Genomic DNA, 14,524 nt, shown 5'->3' with positions numbered 1-14,524 from the left:
TCTGATATCTAAACATTGTTTATTTATCAAGTCTGAAATAAAATCCGATATCAAAACATCAAAACATTTCAATTTTTAGACAAAAAATGATATCGTTTATTATTGAAATGTATGTTATATATCAATTTTTTTTCACCTAAAAAGGATATCAATTAATTGAACATAAATTTGTGCCTGTAAATTCAAATGGACAGAAATTTGTGTAGACATAAAATCTTCCATTCTCATTCAATATATTCCAATTACCAAAAACAATATTCAAAGCTGCCAAAAATATTTATAGTACAATATCCAACAAGAGAACACATTTTTTGTTTTCTAGAGTCTAAACATAACCACTAGCCTAATAACTAAGACAATATTGCCTAAACCTACTTGAAGACTTTTACAAAATCAAAACAAGTTGTAATGTACCAAAAGCTGCCCACATGTACAAAATATTGGCATGGCAACATCTCTACATGTAATTACTAACAAAATTGACTCGTGATGCACCTCATCAACTTCAATTTCCTCCCATGTGTTGTGTTGCCTTAGATATAACAGCCTTACATAAGAACAAAAGATTGATGGTTCAATAAATTAAGTTAACTAAACAATTACATGAATTAAAAAATTAACGTACATTTACATGAACTAAGTTAAAATTATTGGCCAAAAAGAAACATGTTTGATGGTATCTTCATCGAACCTATTAAAAAACCACATGCCTCATATAGGTAATAACTTGGAATTTCAGAGTCATCAAAGAAAGAAAAAGTCTTTTTCAAGAAAAAGTGAAAAGAAAAGGCAAACTGCCTGCGAGATAGGAAATTTGTCCAGTGTAGGCTCTTGGAATATTTTCAAAACAATGAGATGAAATTAGATCAAGACATTTCTCCAGCTCAAATATACATTTCAAACTATAAGGAATAAAAATATCATGACCTTTTTCCAATCACACCATGGTTAAAACTCAGGAACAAGTTTAGGTTACTACTTGCCAAAAAAATAGCAAATTAGGGCAGGGCAGTCCTTGTGATTTTTATAAAAATAAATACAAGAGCTATGAACATGAGTTTTGATAGACTTGTAATAAACATTCAAAAGAACATTGATAAAAATTATCTAATTAATTGAAGCCATAGATCGACCAGCATTTACAAATATTTACAGGTTCAAAAATCAGGGTTTTATCTTTATGAAAACTGTCTCAGTTTAGGTAATTCATCATAAATCAAACATAGCTTCAATTCACAAGGTTTTTGGTTTAAAAAACTCTTTAGCATGTCTAGTACATATTCCATAAGTATCAGATCATAAGCATGACTCAAAATGACCAACTTACACTCAAAATCCCTTTAAATTCAGTAAATTATAGTTGTTCTTAGTGCTGTAAAAAATTTTGTCAGTAGGTCCACCTTAGAAAATTCACAAAAAATTCAATACAGGCCCGAATTACTTGGTTCTTGTCCCAAAGCAACCATTAGTAAGTCTAATTTCAAACCCCTAAATCTCATATTTAAATTCCACACATAACAGTACAGAGTTCAGCAGAAGTCCAGTAAGGTCAGATTCACTAAAAATGACATATTTTGCTATTCTTTGAGTTAAAACACATGTTCTTTAGAATTCAAAGAAAATACCAATACATGCAAGTTTAAAGACCTTATTTGAGCTATAAAATAAACAATTTTAAAACAAAACTTTATTGGAGGAAATTAAAACACACAGAGCAGTACAAAAGTTATGCCTTTGTCAATCCAAATACACTCTATTTCCCTTAAGCTTAAGCAAAAATTTCAACCAAAGACATGTAATCAAACATGAGTTAGAAACATTATTATTTAAAGAATGCTAAGAAAGTATACATTGCATATGCTATCTCTTTTACCAGAATGATCAAGAATAGGTATCTTAGTTGAATCCTTAATTTGAGAAACAAGCTTATTACTGCCTCTAGGGATGACCAGATCTATCACATCAACAAGCTGCAATATAATAAATTTGTTAATACTCATCATATCAAAAAACCATATACAATTTAAAATTTATGTGCCCACCTTGATAGTTTATAAATAATGACATTCAGAAATAACTTAAAGTCTTAACAACATATCTGATAAGAGACCATTAGACAAGATTATATAATATGTTGGTTAAACAAATTTGAGTATCATATAGATGATAAGTATCATTACATTGCCATCGTATTCTTTCTTAAGTACTCATTGAAAATCAAATGTTTTGGACTTGCAGCTGTAGATCCAAAACAAAATCACGATTACAAACAAAAAGAAATAATGAAAAATCAAGATCGAAGAACTCAAAATAGAATCGCAAAACTATACCTGTAAAAATCAAAGACTTTGTAAGACCCCGTATTTTTCAAGGAGTTATTTTAAATATTTTGCGAATTTATTTTAAGGATTTTGAGAATTTAAAAGGTTTTGGTTTAATTTTTAATTTTTGTTTTAAATTGGGCTTGACCCAAAAGTTGACTTTTAAAACTAATGAACTTTCTTCTTTGACTTTGGGCACGTTGGAAAGGTCTCGAGTCTACGAGTTCGTAGACACGCGGCACGCGTCAATCAGAGTTACCGTTTGAGAGTTACGGGCATTTGAAATAAATGGCAAACTAGTAATTTTTACGAAAGTGGGTTTAAATACCCAAAAAATCAGATTCTCTCACTCTCTCTCCTCTCCCCCGCGCCTCCCTTCTCTCTCCTCTCTCTCTCTCTCCGCCTGCCCTCTCCCCTCGGCAGTTTCGCCGTCCGGCCACCCCTCGACCAACGGCAGGCACCGGCGAGTTCATCTCGCCGTCGCCGACCTCCAGCGGCCCTCCTCATCGCCGGCCGACCACTGTAGACGGAGAATCGGCGCGAGACAGAAAACGTCCTCGTCGGCGTTTCCGACGGAGTTACGACGCCGGACCACTTGGGTCTCCTTCCCCAGGCTCCGGCGAGTTCAGCTGTGCCACTCCTTTGCTCTGGCGACCTCCCACGGCGGCGAATTGACAACTCAAGGCCACTGGCTTCCACCGTCGATTTCAGCCACTTCCGGCGACTTTTGGCCGTCGGTCCAGTTGTTAAAAACGACCATCGAGGTATGGGCTTTGTTTCCCCCTTGGTTGGATTGGTCAATTTTGTGAAATTAGGAAATTGAATTTATGGGGTTTGACCCCATTTCGGGTTGACTTTGAATTGAGCCTATTTGAATGTTTTCTGAGTTGTTTTTCATCCAATTGAAGTGCCTAGGTTGAGTTTGGGTTGATTTTCAGTTGAAAAATCATTTTCTTTGGATGTGCGGCCACTGCCACCGTCGGCTCCGCCACTTGTGGCGGCGAGATGGGTGGTTTTTCTTGTTAATCAGCCTCCCCAGGACTTCTAGAGACCAACCCCAGGGTTTGTTTACGTGTTGGTGAGTGTTGTGTGTAGTTGGGGCTGGGCAGCCACCGCGTGTGGTGGTTACTGTCCATTTCGGTCGTTGAACGGCCAAATTGTGAACCCTGAATATTTAAAAGTTGGTTGTCTGGTCTTAACAGGTACACGGGCTCGGGAAATCTCATTCCCGATGCCGTTATGCTGCCGGATTTGATATCCGAGCAATGGCACCGTGAAGGGTATTTTGGTCTTTTACGTAGTTAAATTGTGAGTGATACCTATCTTAATGCAGAGTACTGTTAATGATTTGTCTGCTTTGTGTGCTTGTTGTTATATGTTAGGAAGGTTAAGTGTAGGATTTAAATCATAAGAATGTAGTGACGAGGATTTGAAACTAAGAGATTAATTGAGAATTATAGAGATGCTATGACGATTAGGCAATTATTATACAGTAGACTGTGAGTATGAGTGGCAAACAAGTGACGGTTCGTGAGTATGGATAATTTCTGGAAATGGTTTTTGGCATTATTTTGGAGAAGTTTTATTATTGAATTTTCGTCCTTTGGAAGATGATTTTTGATCGAGCAGCCTTCACAATTTGAGTATAATCTTATTGAAGCGGATTTATTGGAAGAATAAAATTTCAGTTTCTATCTAGAGGAGTATTTTTGAGATGTGGTTGTTTGAGATATTCAAAGCAGTTTCAAACCGCCATATTAGTACCCTTTTCAGCAGGTATTGAATTGCTCTGCACTCGCCTAGAGATGACTCGGCGGTGTATGACCAGCACTCGCTCTGCACTTGCCTAGTTGGCGGTGTACGACCAGCATTACATTTGCTCTGCACTTGCCTAGTTGGCTGTGTACGACCAGCATTTTCTCTGCACTTGCCTAGTCGGCGGTGTATGACCAGCATCACAGCAGGTATAGATTTGCTCTCCACTTGCCTAGAGATGACTCGGCAGTGTCTGACCAGCAGTTTCCCTGGTACTAGTGTGGCGTGAGTTTTCAGTTGTGGAGTATTTTAAAGAATTATATTACACCAGCAAATGTTTTAAATGACAGTTTCAGTAAGGCATTGCGTATTGTTTCAGATATTTTAACAGTTTTACAGCTTGAGGGTATTAATTGTTTTTCAAAGTTTGATTTACGGTTCGAAGTGATTTAAAAACAGCTTTGAAAGAAGAGATTTTGAAAATAGTTTTAAAGCTGGAGGATTTTAAAGAGCGACGTGAGTGAAATTAGCTAGTTTAACTGTTGCTTGATTTCTTGTGTGCATTTGTTTGCTAGGATTTGGTTTAGCTAGGATTTGGTAAAGTCTAGGCTTGAATCTTGAGGATGGACACTGATGAATGGATTATGTATTGAGGTTATGAGTTAGGATGTGAATGATTCGAAATTGAGGTTAATAGTTGACGTTTAGGCAATTGATTTGCAGAAAAATGATTATTATTATTATTGGTGGAAATTGATGTGAATATGAGGAACTATTGTTTATCCTAATGCTTGGATGATTGGTGATGAATTTATTGTGTGATTGAATATTTATGGATATTATTGTGGATTACTATTAAGTATGGGAATTGGGGATTTTATTGAAGATATTCATTTTGTCATTTCACTCATACGAGCTCTAGTGAGCTTACCGGGTTTGTTGTATAACCCGGTACACCATGGATGTGGTGTAGGGTTTATGTTTTGCAGGTTTAGCAGGCTGAGGAGGCTGTGAGGAGAAGTTGAGGCAGTGGGATCCACTTTGTTTTGATTTAATTGATTTTATACAGTGAATTTTACATAAATGTTTTGGGCTCACACTCTGATTTATTTAACGTATTTATTTATTATATTAAGTGTATGACTCATTCTTTGAAAAGAGGTTTAAAGGACAAAGTTTCAGTGTATTTTTGGGCCCTAGGATCGGGGTGTTATAGACTCAGGAATCAAAATCGAACCCTTAATTATGAAACAAATAGAAGATCAAGCTTCAGAATCACAAATTTAAATTGCACAGACCCATCGTTGAGAGAAAGAGATAGAGAGAGTGTGTGAGAGAAACGAAAAAAAATTTAGAGTGAGAAGGAGAAATGCGAAAGATAAAAAAAGAGAAAGGTTGCAAGTAATAAAGCAAATAGGTAATAACTCTGTCCTTTACCAATAGTTAAACTAAGAGGTAAATAATTAAATTTCAGATTTTGATGAACTTTCGATGGTTCAAAAATATGGAAATTTCGAAATGATTTCAATTTCGTTGGAAATTTAGATTAAAACAATTGAAACTTTTAATAAAATTTCGACATTTTTTATTTGATAATATTTCGAAACCTCAAAAAAATAGAAATTTTCAAAAATTTAATTCCTTGCTAAGAGGTAATTTATACTTTGGGCAAAAAAAAAAAGAGGTAATTTATACAAAAAATAATATAAACTGAAAAATGTTGTGGAACTTACGAGAACCTTATTTGATTTTATATTATTTTATAGAGGAAATTACAGATTTGGTCTACTTATTTTATACCTAGTTCAATTTTGGTCTATGATCTTTTTTAAGTTATGTTTTGGTCTACTAATTGTTTCATTTGTTCAATAAAGGTCCAGATTTCTGACTTTAAATCCTTTGGGTTGTGTTTTCTTCAATTATAATTGAAGTATAAATTATATTTCATCATTTCTTAGTCATAGGAACCAATTTAGAGTATTAGAATTCAAGAGAATTGAGATTGAGTGAAGTTTGAAAAATTGGCAGTTTCGGGTACTTTACTTTGGGGTCAATTATCTTGAGTTTTAGAACTTCAATTTGAATGATTTTTATATGGTTGTAAAATGGAGATGTATAGCTTTAAAACAAGTATATGTTTGCTGAATTTGGGTGAGATTTGATAAGGTAAAAGGTAAGCCTGATTTGAGAAAACAAATATGGACCTTTATTGAACAAGTGGAACAATTAGTATACCAAAACAGAACTTAAAAAAAATCGTGAACCAAAATTAAACTAGGTATAAAATAAATGGACTAAATCTGTAATTTTTTCTATTTTATATGATGTGGTATGGTGTCAAGCCACGTGGCTTCCACATTTGTAGGGAAAGTAAGGGGTCGTGGCTAATGTGACACGTTTGGATGCGAAGCGTTCTTGTTAGCCATTTGGCATCTAGTAATGCGCCACGTCACCTCCTAACGTCTCAGGCCTATGAGAGAAATGGTTTTGTCACAATTTAAGTAGAATGTCATCCAAAAGATGTACGTCAAAATTTAAACATGTAATAGGAAACAGTTAAATGTGACAAAATTAAGATATCAAATTGCACTTCGCTCTTTTATTTATTTAAAAAACCATTCTATGTTCTATCGATACACACTTGTGTACCTTAAAGCTAATGCACACGTTCAAAATACTCACTTGAAACGAATGATTTGGATTTGGACGTAATAAGTTTGCAGTTTTGTACATGTTTTGTGCATATAAAATTGTATAAAAGGTAACGGGACTGTGTCTCGCAGATCCAACAGATCGGAGAGCTTGGTTTCTCTAATTTAAAACCAATTTATATGAGAAGGCTTTGATATATAAATACCCACCATTTTTGGATCTGATTCTCTGCGCACTCTAATGCCAATACGCAGGAGGCCTTAAGGTTAGTTTCTCTCTCTCTCTCTCTCTCTCTCTCTCTCTCTGCTAATTTCCAGATCTTGAAACTTGATGATTCAATTCTGTTTGGTTACCAAGAAAATCGAGAAATAAGATACCGCATTTACCTGACAAAGCGGACATAACCAACCTCTGGTTTCTGATGATTATTGCTAAATTCGTCATGTAGGCATTCGATTTCGACTTTGCTCTCATTAACTGATGCTCAAACTTTCTTCTCCATTTCATTTTTGATTGTCTGATCCGAGTTGAAACAATTTGATTTACCCTTTCGGGAGAAAGGCTAATAAATTGAAAAGAAATCTTATTGTTGTGCTTATACAGAATGAAACTAATGCTTGAACGTAAATTTAGAAGAAGATCAGTAATGTGCATTTGAAAATTGATCCAAGACCTGAATTTTAGATCTCATTTGTTCTGTTTGTGAGTAAATTTGATGTGTTTTTCTTTTGAACTTGTAAATTTGGATTGCCTTTCCGGTAGAAATACACCTTTTTCGCCAATTAGTACTGATTCTTTCTAATGATCCTGCTTATGAATGGCTTCAACAAGATCCTGAATATATGGGATAGAAGAGAGGTTGCCGTGAATTTGTGTGCAATAACATGATTTTCCTTTTGATTATACTGTCATGGAAACAGTCAAGCCATATCTGAAGTAGAAAAATCATGCAACATTTAGTCAAGTTTGTTGACTATAATAAACTTTGTATAAACTCATAAGCTAATATGCCTATTAGCTTTGTGCATGAAGCCTTCTGGTTTTGCATTTACTGTGCTTTAAGTTTTGAATTTCAGTTTGTGAGCTAAATATTTTATATTATTAGGAAAGAAGATGAATTCGAAAAATCTAGATGTGATTATGCAGCAAACTGTATGATCTATTTTACTTTCCTAACCTTAAAAACCAGCCCAAGCATATGTATGTGTTGGTTATTGCATGCTTTAGCTGTTTGAATTTTGGTGATATAAATTAATATGAACCCATTGTTATTTCAGAAAGCTATTAAGAAATGGAGAAATCTTCTAGTTTGCTCGTTCACTTTGATAAAGGAACACCTGCAATTGCAAATGAAATCAAGGAAGCTCTCGAAGGCAATGATGTAGATGCAAAGATAGATGCAATGAAAAAGGCAATCATGCTTTTGTTGAATGGTGAAACGTTACCTCAGCTTTTTATTACAATTGTTAGATATGTTTTGCCTTCTGAGGACCACACTGTCCAAAAACTATTGCTTCTCTATTTGGAGATTATTGAGAAAACTGATGCAAAGGGTAGGGTCTTACCTGAAATGATTTTAATATGCCAAAATTTAAGAAACAACCTACAGCACCCCAATGAGTATATACGTGGTGTAACTTTAAGGTTTCTGTGCTGGTTGAATGAGACCGAAATAGTTGAGCCATTAATTCCTTCTGTTTTGCAAAATTTGGAGCACCGACACCCTTATATTAGGAGAAATGCTATATTAGCTGTGATGTCCATATATAAGCTACCACAGGGTGAACAACTTTTGATTGATGCACCTGAAATGATTGAGAAGGTTCTTTCAACGGAGCAGGATCAATCTGCTAAGCGGAATGCATTTCTCATGCTCTTTACTTGTGCCCAGGATCGTGCAGTTAATTACCTTTTGACCCATGTTGATAAGGTTCCAGAATGGGGTGAATTGATGCAGATGGTTGTGTTAGATCTGATACTAAAGGTGTGTAGAACAAATCGTGGAGAGAAGGGGAGGTACATTAAGATCATTATATCCTTGTTGAATGTGCCTTCAACTGCAGTTGTTTATGAATGTGCGGGAACACTAGTTTCCTTGTCATATGCTCCCACTGCTATTAGAGCTGCTGCCAACACCTATTGTCAGCTTCTTCTTTCTCAGAGTGACAACAATGTGAAGCTTATTGTTCTTGACCGTCTGAATGAGCTAAAGTCTTCTCATAGGGAAGTTATGGCTGATATGTTCATGGACGTGCTTAGGGCACTTTCTAGTCCGAATCTTGACATCCGGAGGAAGACCCTAGACATTGTTCTTGAGCTGGTTACTCACCGGAACATCAATGAGGTGGTTCTGACTTTGAAAAAAGAAGTTGTTAGGACTCAGAATGGAGAGCTAGAGAAGAATGGTGAATACAGGCAGATGCTTATTCAAGCCATTCATTCTTGTGCAGTAAAGTTCCCAGAAGTTGCGAGCACAGTGGTGCATCTGTTGATGGATTTCTTGGGAGACAGCAATGTTGCTTCAGCTGTCGATGTGGTTGTTTTTGTTCGAGAGATAATTGAAACCAACTCTAAATTAAGGGTATCTATAATAACAAGGCTATTGGACACTTTCTATCAAATCCGAGCATCACGGGTTTGTTCTTGTGCTCTTTGGATTATTGGAGAGTATTGCCTGTCACTTTCTGAAGTTGAGAGTGGAATTGCAACAATTAAACAGTGTCTTGGGGAATTGCCTTTTTACTCTGTTTCAGAAGAAGAAGGTTATGATTCTTCAAAGAAGGTTCATCAAGTAAACTCCATAACTGTGTCTTCTAAAAGACCAGCTATTCTTGCTGATGGCACTTATGCCACACAGAGTGCTGCGTCTGAAACTGCTTTCTCCCCTCCTACCCTGGTTCAAGGATCCTTGGCATCTGGGAACTTGAGATCACTGCTTCTCACCGGTGACTTTTTCCTTGGGGCAGTTGTTGCATGCACACTGACCAAACTTGTTCTGAGATTGGAAGAGGTCCAGCCATCTAAAGTTGAAGTGAATAAAGCATCTACACAAGCATTGTTGATAATTGTCTCTATGCTGCAATTAGGACAATCTCCAGTTCTTCCGCATCCCATTGACAATGATTCTTATGATAGGATTGTCCTCTGCATAAGATTGCTATGCAATACTGGTGATGAGATCAGGAAAATATGGCTGCAATCTTGCCGTCAAAGTTTTGTTAGTATGCTTTCAGAAAAACAATTAAGGGAAACAGAGGAAATAAAAGCAAAGGCTCAGATTTCTCATGCACAACCAGACGACCTTATTGACTTCTACCATCTAAAGAGCAGGAAGGTACTGCTTCTGCATTCATTGTCCATTGCATATGTCTAGCTGTATGTGCAAGTTCTATAAACTCTGATGACCATTTCCTGAGTTTCGGTTCACTATTGTCACTCTTCAATTTTTATACTGATCATTTAGATACCTTCTGATGTACTAGCTGCAGGGTAGTTGCGTGTCTGTTTGTTCACACATAATTTATATAGTTATACTTATGTTGAAATGTATTGTATGAGCATGTGCTTCCCTTGTTCTTCTTCTGCAGGGCTCATGCCTTTTGAATATTGTGCTGGTTCTTCTGCTATCTTCTATGTGGATATATTCTGCTTTTAGTTCCATGTATCACATGGACTTTGGTTTCAGGCTACTAGAACTTTCTAAATACTTCAGTTTTGTTAAAATCTATTTTTCAAAAGTGTAATCTAGGTAGTTTTGAACAAGCCCAGAGTCTTATTTTGAATCTTTTGGTTTCTATTGGTTTTTGAAAGCTAAATGTGTTTTTTTCCCTAATATAGTGGTGCATATGTGATTGGTATTGTATTTAAATTAATTTTCCATTCTACATCTAAATTTAAGGGTATGAGCCAACTGGAACTGGAAGATGAGGTCCAAGATGATTTAAAACGTGCTACAGGAGAGTTCATCAAAGATGGGGATGATGCAAACAAGCTTAACCGAATTCTCCAACTCACTGGATTTAGTGACCCAGTGTATGCTGAAGCATATGTGACTGTTCATCATTATGATATTGTCCTTGATGTCACAGTTATAAATCGAACCAAGGAGACCTTGCAGAACTTGTGCTTGGAGTTGGCAACCATGGGTGATCTTAAACTTGTTGAGCGGCCACAGAATTATACTCTAGCTCCTGAATCTAGCAAGCAAATAAAGGCCAATATCAAGGTGTCCTCAACTGAGACTGGAGTCATATTTGGAAACATTGTTTATGAGACCTCGAATGTGCATGAGCGAACAGTTGTTGTCCTCAATGATATTCATATCGATATTATGGACTATATCTCTCCTGCTGTTTGTAGTGATGGAGCTTTCAGAACCATGTGGGCAGAGTTTGAGTGGGAGAACAAGGTATGTAGCGCTCGTTTGTGGCCTGATTTCCACATCAATAATAAATATGCTTTCATAGGTTTCAGGCTACCAGTCTACCACCAGTAATTTTTGGGACTATACAAGAGTTTCTATTACTGTTTTTGTGAAATTCTGAATTATATTCATCTTTCTGGTTTAATAAATTTGCCCTGCCTTCATTGCATTTTTTCCCTTTTAGAACTCAATCTATCTCTTTCTGGCTATGTATCAGTTATATGCTTATATTGTCAAAGTTATTGGATTTGAGTACATTATGGTGGTGGTAAACATATTATTCTGTAATATTCACTTTGTATTCTAAGAGTGCTATTGGGCCCTTGATGAATCAGTACTGAAACTGCCTCCCTGAAAGGTCTCCTCTAGGTTAAAGATGAAGTTATAGAGTAATTAATTTTTCTTAAGTAGTATGTATATCTGTATGGCATTATTAGTTTGTAATAAAGAGGAATGCAACTCTGGTTTGTGACCATCCCTTATTTCAGGAGGTGTCATAAATAGGAAGCCAAATGGAACATGAGAGTTAAATACGTCTAGAGGCTGTTTCAATACAATCAAATAATTGAAATGCATAACTCTTTTTCCTTATATATCCATTCCTAAATTTGGAATTAGTTTAGAGACAGCTATTAATTCTTGCTGAGAGGCTTCAGGTTAAGGTTTGTGTGATAGAACTCATAATAGTTGATCATGGTATTTTTGTTATAGGTTGGTAAATTTTTTCTCTCACCTACGGCATTTTGTTTTGCTCTCTCAGTCTATAATGGAATGCACTTTTTGTTGGAATATGTAGGGACTAGGGAATACACAAATCAGTAATTAGGAGGCCTATACATAAATTCGTAACAGATTCATAGAATCCTCTGAGGTACACTGGATGTAGTACAAGGCCTATGGCTATAATTATGTTCATCCTGATAAAGGACAACAAGTCAGAATCACTCTCTGCAATTTCTCTCTCTTAAGTTTTGCAACACATTTAACAGCTAAATGTGAAGTCATGTGGTGGTTGCAATTTTCTAGTAAATGCACCATGCCATTTAATCATTTATGCAAGGAAAGCTTTTCCTTTCATGCAATGTTAAGTTTATGTTGATGCCTTTCTTCAGTTTAGGGCTTGTTTAGTAGAATTACTAAAAGCGTTTTTAAATTAGTAGAAGCGCTTTTGGTAGCGTTTGGTAAAAATAAATAAAATTACTTTTGGGTTTTCTAAAAGCGCTTTTAAGGGGTTTTTTGAGAAGGTGCTTTCTCAGGAAGCACTTCTAAGTGCTTTTGCATGAATCACTTAGAATTTTTGTAAAAATATTTTTGTGCTTCTTAGCAGAAACACTTCTAGTAAAAGCACTACTAAGTAAAAGCACTTTCAAGAAGCAGTGCCAAACGACCCCTTAGTTACTCTTGTAGTTTGCTTATTATGTATTCTCTGGGCTGCTTTTGTATTTTTTTATGGCTTGAATGCTGACCTCAAATGTGTTCATATATTTCTTTGGTCACAGACATAGGTGATATGTTTTTGACCCAGTGGTTACATTCTTGTCTTTGTGGTCTTTGATTTGCCTTTTAAATTTCCGAGGACCATAGGCAAATATATAGTACTGCTTTTCACCTCCCTGTTGCTTTTGCCTTCTTGCTTCTACCTTTCTATAAAGGCTCCATTTCTCTTAGTTCAAAATCTGTAGTTTGATTGAGCAACCATTTTCTCTGTCTGCTTGGACTTGACTGCGAATTATCTTAAATCTTGATGACAATGTGTTCCATTTCAGGTTGCTGTCAACACTGTAATTCTAGATGAGAAGGAATTTCTTGACCATATCATGAAATCAACTAACATGAAGTGTCTCACTGCACCGTAAGTCATCTTCACTTGCTGGTTAGCGTTCCTTTTACTACAACTTTCACGGTTCAGTGAAAACAATGTGCACACTGCAAGCTGTACAAATCTCAAGCCTAGTTTTGTGTCACTGCAAGCTGTTACCTATTTTGCAAACAATTGTGAACATGTTTTTTATACTATTTTTGACTCAAGACTTAGGCGCTCATGCCAGGCATATTACCGGACTTCATTCCTATGTTATGAAGTACTTGAAGTTATGTTCTAACTAAGAGAAAGGATGTAAATAGCTGGGACATGTTCAATGTCCATTGATTTTTGCTGGGGTTGAATTTACCATTAGATCAAAGAGTCTTATAAAACAGAATGGTAAACTTTGGAGCATGCTTAACTGAATACAAATAAATGAATATAGTATATGTGCCTTTGTGCTTTTGAGTTTTTATCATGGGACACTTCTTATAATCCATGCATGCTTTACTTTTCTTAAATAATTACTTAATTTTTAATAGTTATTTTAATCTTTGCTTTGGCCTCCACTGTTTGATGATTGAGTTTCAGATCGGCACTGGATGGTGAGTGCGGATTCCTGGCAGCTAACTTGTATGCAAAGAGTGTGTTCGGGGAGGACGCCTTGGTGAATGTGAGCATTGAAAAGCAAACAGATGGAAAGCTTAGTGGCTACATCCGGATAAGGAGCAAGACCCAAGGAATTGCTCTCAGTTTGGGGGATAAAATTACTCTCAAGCAAAAGGGAGGCAGTTAAAAAGATTTTGCGTTGATCATACTACACTGGTACTCTTCCATCTGAAACTGTGATTCCAAAGAATAAAATCCAAGCTATTAATTAGTTGCAGTTTTAATAATGCATTTGAATCTTGTCTCTCCTCCTGAAAGCAACTTTTGTTTCTTTTCACCCTGGTGGTATGTCATAAGCTGCACTTTGTGCAGGTGCTTTCTTTCCAGTTGAAGGAATATTAGCAGCAATCATTTTAATATTAAATTTAGGGATTCATTTTAGACATTTACTTGCTGTAAGAGGTTGCTAGAGCCAACCGTAAAATTGCCTTTCTGTGTCTATTGAGATGAGTTTTTTCCCGGGACATTCTTTCATGAAATTCACTTGTATGTATAATTTTCACTCCACTGTTTGTTCAGAATGCTGTAGAAACCATTACATTATTATATGAATAATTAAGAGCAAATTTTCAAATGGGTGGGCTTGTTGGGCATTGGCTGTGTTTGGTATTGTTAAACAATCTACGTGGTTTTTTTTTTGTTGAACAATCACATTTAGATTCTTGTAGTTGGTCCCGTTTTCCCCTTAGGTCCTCACTTTCAATTTTTGATTTTAATGATTGCAATTGGGTCCAAATCATGATTTTGCCAATTTAATTGATAAAAAGGTCACGTGATACTCGCATGTAAGGTTATTATATTCATTTTATTGGTCAAAGAATGACTGACTTTTGATCCATGTACTTTGAACTATTTTCCAATTTGGTTTATGTAGTTTCAGTTTTCGTAATCATGCTCCTA

The 14,524-nt window shown here is 35.9% G+C and overlaps 1 protein-coding gene across 4 annotated transcripts; it reads left to right on the top strand.

Moving 5' to 3' along the window:
* Positions 1 to 2,702: 2,702 nt before the first annotated feature.
* LOC147292640 (coatomer subunit beta-1) lies at positions 2,703 to 14,189 on the top strand. Of its 4 annotated transcripts, none has more exons than XM_086232227.1 (6): positions 2,703 to 3,085; positions 6,860 to 6,993; positions 8,006 to 10,062; positions 10,627 to 11,136; positions 12,918 to 13,003; positions 13,547 to 14,189. In XM_086232227.1, exons 3-6 carry the CDS (start codon positions 8,020 to 8,022, stop codon positions 13,749 to 13,751), a joined length of 2,844 nt encoding a protein of 947 aa, XP_086088353.1. In that variant the 5' UTR covers positions 2,703 to 3,085; positions 6,860 to 6,993; positions 8,006 to 8,019; the 3' UTR covers positions 13,752 to 14,189. The 4 variants fall into 4 exon arrangements, with proteins under 4 accessions (XP_086088353.1, XP_086088354.1, XP_086088356.1 ...); XM_086232230.1 differs by lacking the exon at positions 2,703 to 3,085 and having other exon boundaries at positions 6,011 to 6,993; positions 13,547 to 13,780; positions 13,952 to 14,189; XM_086232229.1 differs by lacking the exon at positions 2,703 to 3,085 and having other exon boundaries at positions 6,012 to 6,993; positions 13,547 to 13,780; positions 13,937 to 14,189.
* Positions 14,190 to 14,524: the final 335 nt, after the last annotated feature.

Source organism: Dryas octopetala, chromosome 2 (genome assembly GCF_963921425.1).
Source record: "Dryas octopetala chromosome 2, drDryOcto1.1, whole genome shotgun sequence".
NCBI lineage: Eukaryota > Viridiplantae > Streptophyta > Magnoliopsida > Rosales > Rosaceae > Dryas > Dryas octopetala.
Note: the sequence above shows the minus strand (reverse complement) of the source record. Positions and strands in the feature narration are given on the sequence as shown.

Coding starts and splice junctions, on each gene's coding strand:
- LOC147292640 (XM_086232228.1), top strand. CDS start 8,020: ATGGAGAAATCTTCTAGTTTGCTCGTTCACTTTGATAAAGGAACACCT. Junction 10,063..10,626: donor ACCATCTAAAGAGCAGGAAG/GTACTGCTTCTG, acceptor TCTAAATTTAAG/GGTATGAGCCAACTGGAACT. Junction 13,004..13,546: donor ATGAAGTGTCTCACTGCACC/GTAAGTCATCTT, acceptor ATTGAGTTTCAG/ATCGGCACTGGATGGTGAGT.